Source organism: Sinocyclocheilus grahami, unplaced genomic scaffold (assembly GCF_001515645.1).
Source record: "Sinocyclocheilus grahami isolate Dianchi unplaced genomic scaffold, SAMN03320097.WGS_v1.1 scaffold1107.1, whole genome shotgun sequence".
Taxonomy (NCBI): domain Eukaryota; kingdom Metazoa; phylum Chordata; class Actinopteri; order Cypriniformes; family Cyprinidae; genus Sinocyclocheilus; species Sinocyclocheilus grahami.
In genome coordinates this window covers 30,683-40,233 of record NW_015506286.1, presented here as the reverse complement: position 1 = coordinate 40,233, position 9,551 = coordinate 30,683, and the positions used below count along the sequence as shown (strand labels likewise).

Genomic DNA, 9,551 nt, shown 5'->3' with positions numbered 1-9,551 from the left:
ATATATATATATATATATATATATATATATATATTGCATATATTGTTCAATAACATTTATTCTTTCTCCTAAAACAAACTGCAGTGTCCTTATCTAAGTGGCAGTCACAATGTACACTGTTTGGATGCAACAATGCATGTTTTTCTTTCTTTTAAATTTTTTACATAATTGATAGTATTTTTTTAAGCAAACATATTCAACCTGTAAAATGTATCCTTTTGTTACTTTTCCATAATGCATAGAAAATAGAAAATATTCCAACATAATTTGTTGACAGCTTGGTGATACTGTTTTTTTTTCTGATTTCCATGTCAAACTAGCTCAATGGGAAGCAGTAATTGCAAATCCATCAATTTATCTCTCCATAGTAATAAATCCTACAGATTCCAACTTAGCACAATACATTACCAGTAAAGTCCAAGTTTGTAGTGGCTGTTGTTGAGGTTTTCTTTGGTGTGACAGTATTATAGGTAGTGTTTATGTTCGCTACATCTGAAAAAAAAATATTAATAAATTTTTACATTTACAAAGATCTAATTATGATTCAGGTAAACAAAGGTAAATTGTAAATGTATTTACCTGCGCAGTATGCCAAAGAGCAAAAATCTGGTTTCACAAACTCATAAACAAAATAATTGCCTGGACAGGCTTTGACTTTAATGGGATTGGATTGGAAATAGCAGCAGTTATTGTCCCAGTGACCGCAGACATCTCGAGTGACCACGCCATCCTCAACTGTTGGATGTCCTCTCTTCAGCCACAGTGGAGCATGAGTGCTGCAGCTATACTCATCAACACATGTGTCTGGCATCTGAACGCTCTGACCCTGAATGAAGAGACGGTACCAGCCATCCCAGCTAACCTCACAGTCACACATTATTTCAGAGGTATATTGATTGTTGGTGGCTCTCCATGGATCATCTAGTACATTGTAGTCATAGCAGGGGTCAACAGGAGGAACTGCTGTGAAGAAAAAAAAAAAAATGTTTTTGCAAAAGTTTATTTTCACATGTTATATACTTTTTACTGTTGGATAGTTGTAGAATAAAATCATTATTTTCAAAGCTTAAAAATCAGTTTTTGAGTCTGATCATCTCTTTTTATTTGTGTCAAAAGGGCATAAGCAGCAAACCTGGAGTTTATAATTGAAAGGTGATTACTATTAGTTTAACTTTGGCAAGAATGCTTTCAATGCTCCTTATTTGTTATAACTGATTTGAGTAAGCTGGTCTGTAAGCCTATTTGCCTTTTTTTAACCATTCACAGAGTGCATACATTAGTCATAAAGTTTTCATTGTTTTCCAACACTGAACTAAAGAAGGATATTTTTTCTTGACACTGATCAACAGACAAAGAAAAACTGTCAAATTGTATTGGTCAATATGTATTGCAAATATCAAACACAAAATAATTGATTTAATCTATATTTACCCCATTTGAGTCGGTATTAAGTAGGTGAACCATTAACAACATTACAGCTTTGTGTGGGTAGGTTGTATGGAGATTGGGAGTTGACTAACTTTTTAAGACCAAGCATGAATTCTACTGTAGATTGACTTTGAGATCTAACCTCTGAGTTGGTCACTCCGGAATATTAATATTGTTGTTTTTTCTCACCAGCCATTTCTGTGTAGTGTTGTTTTTTTCAATGCCTTGTCATGCCTTGTGTGCTTTTAAATTAGTTTTAGCAAAGCTGCAAGGTTCTTTTTTCTTCATAAACAGTGCCAAAATACTGACTCAACAGTTACAATCAGATGAAACTCCCTGACTACGCACAGATGTTCTCTAATACTTAATATTTATGTGACTGAAACTAATCAGCTTCACCAGTCAGTGAAGAATGAAGTGTCATATTAAATATGAATACTGATGGAGTACCACAGCTGTCCTGATCAACACATGTGTCTGGCATCTGAACGCTCTGACCCTGAATGAAGAGACGGTACCAACCGTTCCAGTTGACCTCACAGTCACACATTATTTCAGAGGAATTTTTATTGTTGGAGGCTCTCTTTGGATCATCCAGCACATTGTAGTTGTAGCAAGGATCATCTGTTATGGAACATTAAAATTGAAATTTTTTATACTATTACATGAGATTAGAAAAATGCTTTCTTTAAGCTACCTTTTTTAAGTTATTGAAATCTAAAGACTGAGCATCTCTTTTCCTTTAGCAGTGACAATGAGGATATAAACAGTCTAACATGCCCTACTATTCTAGGGTAGTGTAAATTAAATAAAATGAGGCATAATGAAAGAAGGGTAGTGGAAAATATAAATGAAATGTGGAATGTGTAGCTCAGGATGTGACAGAATGAGTGATACGGTGGCGGGATGCACACACATGCTCCAAAATATGTACTTTTTTAATCACAAAAAGTACATACTTTTAGGGTGATTTCTGACACACCACAAACCATTCACAATCCATTTATTTTGAGTGACTTAGTTTGTTAAAGAACAATGTCTAATTGCTATCAGGATGGACTGGGAATGCTAGAGACTTTCATGCCATGAAATAACAGAGACCAAAGAGAACAGGGTTAACACTTTTCAATAAACTAAGTAGTGGGGTACTTTTGATTGCATTTATAGTTTTTTCTCAATCTACATGATCCAAACAGACTCTTACTTTAGCCAGCAGTTTCAATGCATAATGAAGTATGCTATTGTGTGCTATTCAGCTAATGTAGCAAGTACTGATATTAGAACTATTTAAGTTTCTCAATACTATTGAAATAACCTGTTTATCATAAAGAGAGATCTTTTTTTCCCTCAACAATTGAGTTTGTCTTATTGAAGGCTACAGATCGAAATGCGAAGCAGTATGGTGAAGTGAAAGTTTTATTTTAAACATTGTGAATGGAAATAATTACCTGTTGATTGTCCATCAATTATTTCACCTTTAAAACAAAAGAATATAAGAATAACAGATTCATTTTAAAAGATGATACAGTCAGTTCACTTATTTGAATACAGCATCATTCCAGGGTTTTTTGGCCACAGGTGTATTTTTAAATATGTATAAAACACTCACCATACAGTAGCAGCATTGAAACACACAATGAGAATATGAACCTCATTGTGAATACCAGCACCTCCTACTCCTGCACGCACACATATACACGTGAAAAATGTGTTTCTATAGTTATTGTAGTAAATTTAGTTTAATTTGTTGTCAACAGTTGGAAAAACAGCAGTTGTTTACAGTTTACAGATGTTTATACAAAATGTTATGACATATATAACAAAACAATATGTTACAAAATAATTTAGATTTATCAAAAGCAGATGACTGAAAGAGTGATAAGAGCTCAGTGGGATAAAATTAGGCAAAGTAACTTTACCTGATACACAGTAAACTCCAAAACACAGTGATGCTTAATCCCGTTACTGAATGCAATGAAGAAAGAACTTCAGGTGTCGCAGTCTTGTCTATGACTGTATTAATAAACGTGGGTGGACCTTTTCTAAAACCTGGGTTGGGTTAAGTTGGCAACAAAACAATACACCACCTCCAATAATAATTTGGATGTTTGTATTTGTTTCTTTTTCCCCCTCCTTTTTTTTTCATGTCACATGACGCCAGTCATTCTTTGTACACCTGCCATTGAGAACATTTTTTCTTAGCCTTGGACGTAGATAGAAGACAATCAGATTAACCTGTATTATGATGATACTCATTCCCAAAACCATTACAGTCAATCAGACTATTACTGTTACTTTTACACATTCACTCAATGTCATCAACACAGTTAATGGAGCCATCTGAACAGTTCATCATTTTCTTAAACGTACTGTAAATGATTCATGATTTCATACAAATTACATACAACATTGTCTTAAAATACTACACACAAACTTATCGGATTCAAGGTTAAACTGTTAACACAGACCACTACAGTTAATGCTTTCACAAAGCACAGTTTACTAAATGTTCATTCAACAATTATGATTTTTCTATACATAAATATGTTAACAGAAGAAGTGCAGCATGGAATGGGCAGAGGAAGAGTAGAAGAAATAGGAGGAAGAGGAGAGGTGATAAGAGGAAGAGTGATGGAGGTAGAAAAAGATGATGGGAGAAAAGTAGGAGAGGATATATGAAGAGGAGAGGAAGAAGAGAGAATAAGAGGGGAGGTCTCTTAAAGAGAAAGATGGGATATATAAAAAAGGACACAGAGGAACCTCAAACAAATCAATCTAACTGTGATTGTGTTATGAATCAGTGGTCAGAGAAGCCAGCATCACTGGCTTTCCTGTAATTCAGATTCTGTTCGGATGGCTGTTTTCATTGTTTTTGAGATCATTAGGCTTAGTTTGGACAATTCGTGCAAAATCAGTGTTATGAATCCATAATGATGTAAATGTACCTGTCTTTTTAAACTACATTGTAGGCTAGTTGTCCAGTGTCACTGTCATAGTGTTTTCAATCTCAGGCCTGGAATATATTAGATAATTTAAAGACAGACTTCACCCCTGACAAATCACCTTTCCCATTGTGATACTGAGTTGTTTTATTATTTCTTTTATGTTAGTTTCTAACTCATTTGTTCAATTTTATTTATATATTCAGTCTTAATAATTTCTTTTCACTTCATATTGTTTTGCAATTACTATAGCTGAAAAAAAAAAAGAATCTTGGGTGGATCTGTGCCCTCTTGCCCTTTTATGGCCTCACCCATAATATAGACAGCAGCAACATAATGACGTGCATGTGTGTGTGTTATGAGCATTTGTGTGTGTGTGTGTGTGTGTGTGTGTGTCAAAATGCAGCGTATTTTTATTTCCAAACTATTCTTATATATTGACTGGGAGAACAAGCCATCATTCAGGGTGGATCAAAGCTTTATGCAGCCTCACCTGTGTGAACAATCAAATTATAACAATACACAAATATTTTTGGAGATCTACGAAATAACTGAGCATATATAAAGAGAATTTCAACCAGCGCTGCAACATTCTTCAGATCCTTTAGACATGAAGATACATTGCTACACACAATTGACGCAAATAAGTATCAGTATCATCACTACAGAAAATTAAAACAATTGCACATATGGTATTTAAATATCAATATCACATCTATCTCAATATATTACTCAAAAACAAAAGGGAAACAGATTATGAAGCCAGCTTTGTTACCTCATTTGTTCTTTTGCATTTTCCTTTAATTTCATATTTGAACAAACATGTTTCTGATGGCATTTTTTATAGCCCTGCCTCTTATGTAAGATTCATTTATTGCATTATACATAATGTAAACCAGAATTAAAATGTAATGATTTTATGCTTGTGGGTGAACATGTAAACATTATTACAATAATGACATTTTGAGAACTGTAACTAGTTCAGTCACTTCCATATCTATTAAAATACTGTAGGCTATTCATATAAACCATAATATAGATATTATATAATGTGTGTAGAGACAATCCTCGGCACCGCCATGTGGTTACAACGATCGTGTGCTGATGACGCAGCAGATCAGAACAGTGTCGTGTGCGAGCATGTTGCAACAAAAACATTCTGAACAGGTTTTTTGACAGCGACTGCTTGTTCATTGCCTTCCTACCAAGGTAGGTGTTTTAGTTAAAGTCTGTTTTTATCAACCCTTTTTAGTGATTTTGACATAATTATAGCATTATGTTGGTGAATAATACAGTATGACAGGGATCCTCAAATCTGGCCAGCGAGATCCACTTTCTTGCAGAGTTTAACTCTAACCCTAATCAAACACACCCGAGCATGCTTCAGGATCATCTGGATCATAAGAAAATCACAGGTAGGTGAGTTTGATCAGGGTTGGAGCTAAACTCTGCAGCACATTGATTTGAGGAACCCTGCAGTATGATAACTGCAGTTACCTTGTTTAACTTGTATATACCATATCAGCATACCTTTCAACTATATACAGTGCATGTATGTATTATTTAAAGGGCTTATATAGGATTTAATTTTAAAGTGTCTTTTTTACATGCAGTAATTTTTCTCCTGTCTGTTTATTTTGCATTCTGTAATAGTTAAATAGCCAATTTTATTTAGCTTATTAAATGCATTATTATGCTTCTTCTTCTTCTTCTTCTGCTTCTTTTTGTTTATTTATCCAGCTAACTATCGAGCTCATTGAATGGCTTTTCTGAGGTAAATGTAACGTTACATGACATTGATTACAAGCCGTTTTAGTGATGTCTTTCTGCGGTTAAAACACTGATTTAATGATTGCATGAGACATGATATATTTTGGTAACTTGTACTTTCAACATTCCTTCATTCATGTTTATTTTGTGCTGTAACTAGAAAAGAGGATATCATGCAACATTAAAGAGAGGCAAATGGTATTTATTGTTTGAATTTTGTAACAATTTGAAAGCTGAGACTTTGTTTCAAAAACTTTGTCTCTCTCTCTCTCTCTCTCTCTAAAATGTAAATAATTGTGAAAAAGGATCAGGACAAAAACAAGTAATACTATCAGAAAAAAGTACTATGAAATACTATTAGAGAACTACACAGGGATCAGACAATGTCACAAGACACTTTACTTTTTGCACCACTGGTTCAGGACGACCTGTGCCCTCTGGCCCTTTTATGGCCTCACCCATAATATAGACAGCAGTATATGATGTGCATGTATGTGTATGTGTGTTATGAGCATTTTGTGTGTGTGTGTGTCAAAATGCAGTGTCTTTTTATTTCCAAACCATTCTTATATATTGAGCTCACCAAAAAAACTGACAGTCTTAGAAGTGTGTCGCTGTATAATTGCCAGAATCCACTTGGAAAGCAAGAGTTCAACAAGTGGCCGTTTTTCCACTCCACATGGTAAGCCTTATTCTTTACTCTCGCTTGAAAACCTTCTCCCGAGCCAACATACACTGGTGAGGTGTCCTCTTTTCACCTCGAAGGTGTAAGAGACCTCGCCTCCATTTCCATTTCCACCATTAATTGACTCACTCCACCCATTCCATTAAAAGTGAAAGTGAAAGCAAACATTGCACACTGCCATATAGTTTACTGCACTGCCACAAGGTCAGGAAACTCATCAGAGGAACAAGTAACAGCATCAGAGAACCACACAGACAAGAAGCCTCAGATACCTTCACTTGCTCTGGGACCCATTCATCTGTGAACAGGGAATATAATGCAATGCAGTGAAATGTAAAGTATTCACAGCAGAAATCATCAAAAACCTTCATTTACAAATGATTGAAAACCGTCAGACAACATCAGAGGACCCATGGATAAGGAAGCACTGTCATGGAAGTCCAGAGACCTGCGCTTTCTCCAATGGTGTCCAGAGTTACAGTCCTTAAAGAGAAAAGGGGAAAATCCAGATGTGAAAACTCCTGTTAAATATCAATGAACAAACATGAAACACACACAAAGTGCACAAAGTCTCCAGCAGAGGGCAGAAAAAACAAGTTTAGCAGCACTGAACATTTAAGGAAGCAAAAAAGGTACATGAACTCCTGCTCTAAATTGCTTTAAATTATGTGACTGCTTTTTATAAGGAATTTGAAAAGCAGATCACACCACTGATTGTAGTTAAAACATGCTTGTTTCCATTAAACAATGATGCATGTTAAACTACCCAATAGATAGAGCATTTACTCTTTATACTGACATAAAATCATAACAAAAGTAACAGAGAAAATAGTTACAATTATACCTGCACAGTTCATAGGCTAGGATACTGATATGTTGGGTTTGACAAAGTCATAGACATAATCATCTCCTGGACAGGCTTTGACTTGAATAGACATGGATCTGTAGGTGACATACTGGTTGGAAAACCACAATGACCACTGTGAATAAGATCCCATGACTTCACGGGTCACCACTCCATCCTCAAGTGTTGGATGAGAACCGTTGAGATACAGTCCAGTGTAACCACCACATCCCACATAACCCACACACCACTCAGACATCTGAGCACTTTCTCCACTCAAATACAGCCGACCCCAGCCACTCCATTCAACAAGGGTGTCATTATATCCATATTAGTTATTAATATGGGATTTGCTGTATGTCTCTCCTATAGTCATCAAGAGTTATAACTATACCTTGGATCAAAGCTGGAAGTTGTAGATTCTGAGAGAAAAAATTAAAAAGACTGTTCACTTATTCACTAAGGTGGCAAAAATGAGTACATGTAAACCTCGAACATCTCTGTCTGTATGAAAGACAAGACTGAGGATGGATTCGATAAACTGAATGTTTAGGAATTGTATTTATATTTGTTTCAAGCTGTTTGAATGAAACAAGGGAAATTTACGATCATCCTCAGATAAAAATAAAGAGTGTGATTCTGTACTGTACTGTATGAGCGATTCAAAATAAAACTTAAAATAAACTAATTACAGTACAAAAGGACAAATAAGGGTTTGTCAAATCATATATCTCATGCTTTTTCTCATCCAGACCGCAAACTGGTGAACCTCAGATTTTCATTCAACAAGAGCAAATTTGTTTTTATTTCCAATATATTTGTTAATGTTTTAATGTTTCTTGAAGCACTTGGAGACGTTGCCACAGTTCTTCTGGATTTAGTCTTTCTCGTTTTTTTCTGATTCTTCATGTCCTTTCAGAAGGACTGGATGTTGATGAGATCAGATCTCTGTGTGGAGCTGATTAGATTATTACAATTAATGGCAAAAGGTATGTTTGGAAATGTAAACTGGTATTTCCTACTGACACACTAAAGCAAAATATTGAAATACCTGCCTTAAAACCTTTTTTTTTGTTGGTGAAAATACTAGAGGCCTAAGACTTCTGCGCAGTAGAGTATAATTGTATTTAACATTTCATTTCCAATTAACCACAACAGGTTTCATACATGTTAAGCCTTCCATTTAAATTCCTCAGAACTCTATCTAGACAGAATATAATTTTAAATCATGCACTTGTTTATTCCAAATACATTTCCTAAAAGGGCTAGTTAATACTATTAACTAATAGAGAAGCAAGATTAACTAAGCAGTAAGTAGTAGCAAATTTAGGACAAAGGTAGTTCCTTATTAGATATTTGATCATTGTTAAATAAAAGTATCCTCATTGAGAACTACTTGTGAACTATGACCAGTTAATAAAGAATAACCAATTAATTACTAATCACAACAGTAACATCTTAAAAGTGAACAATTGGGTTCTTTGTGGAAACTAATTTATGAATTTGATATCCCCCAAATAAGTCGGCTACATTTTAAAATTGTGACTACTACTCTTACCAAAGGATGGATGTTCAAACTTAAACATCGAATAATAATAAAAATGAAAATTCACTTAAAAATGTTAATCATTAAGAATTGATGCTGACAAGCTCATGATTGAATTAGTTCACAATTATGATCTCTGCTTCGTGTCAGTTCAGTATCAGTGTATCCCACTCCACAAGACCTACTGGTACAATATCACTAGTGCTTCACACAAATGTATGACTGTACAGTATGTCAGATATAAAATATGTTAAATAACTTAATTTACTTGTGAGTAATTACTGAGGGGTTAAGGTGTTTTTCACTTTAAAATAATGGTCCAGATCACTAGTAGTT

At 34.7% G+C, this 9,551-nt stretch overlaps 1 protein-coding gene across 1 annotated transcript in view; it reads right to left on the bottom strand.

Moving 5' to 3' along the window:
• Positions 1–391: 391 nt before the first annotated feature.
• Positions 392–9,551, bottom strand: part of LOC107566864 (uncharacterized) — a gene marked incomplete at its 5' end in the record, with an annotated part of 34,467 nt that continues 25,307 nt past the window's right edge. Inside the window, 7 exons of the mRNA XM_016252425.1 lie at positions 392–492; positions 580–963; positions 1,879–2,052; positions 7,016–7,123; positions 7,215–7,308; positions 7,695–7,968; positions 8,064–8,091. Of these exons, the coding sequence (XP_016107911.1) occupies positions 392–492; positions 580–963; positions 1,879–2,052; positions 7,016–7,123; positions 7,215–7,308; positions 7,695–7,968; positions 8,064–8,091 (1,163 nt within the window). The remainder of the gene's footprint in view (positions 493–579; positions 964–1,878; positions 2,053–7,015; positions 7,124–7,214; positions 7,309–7,694; positions 7,969–8,063; positions 8,092–9,551) is intronic.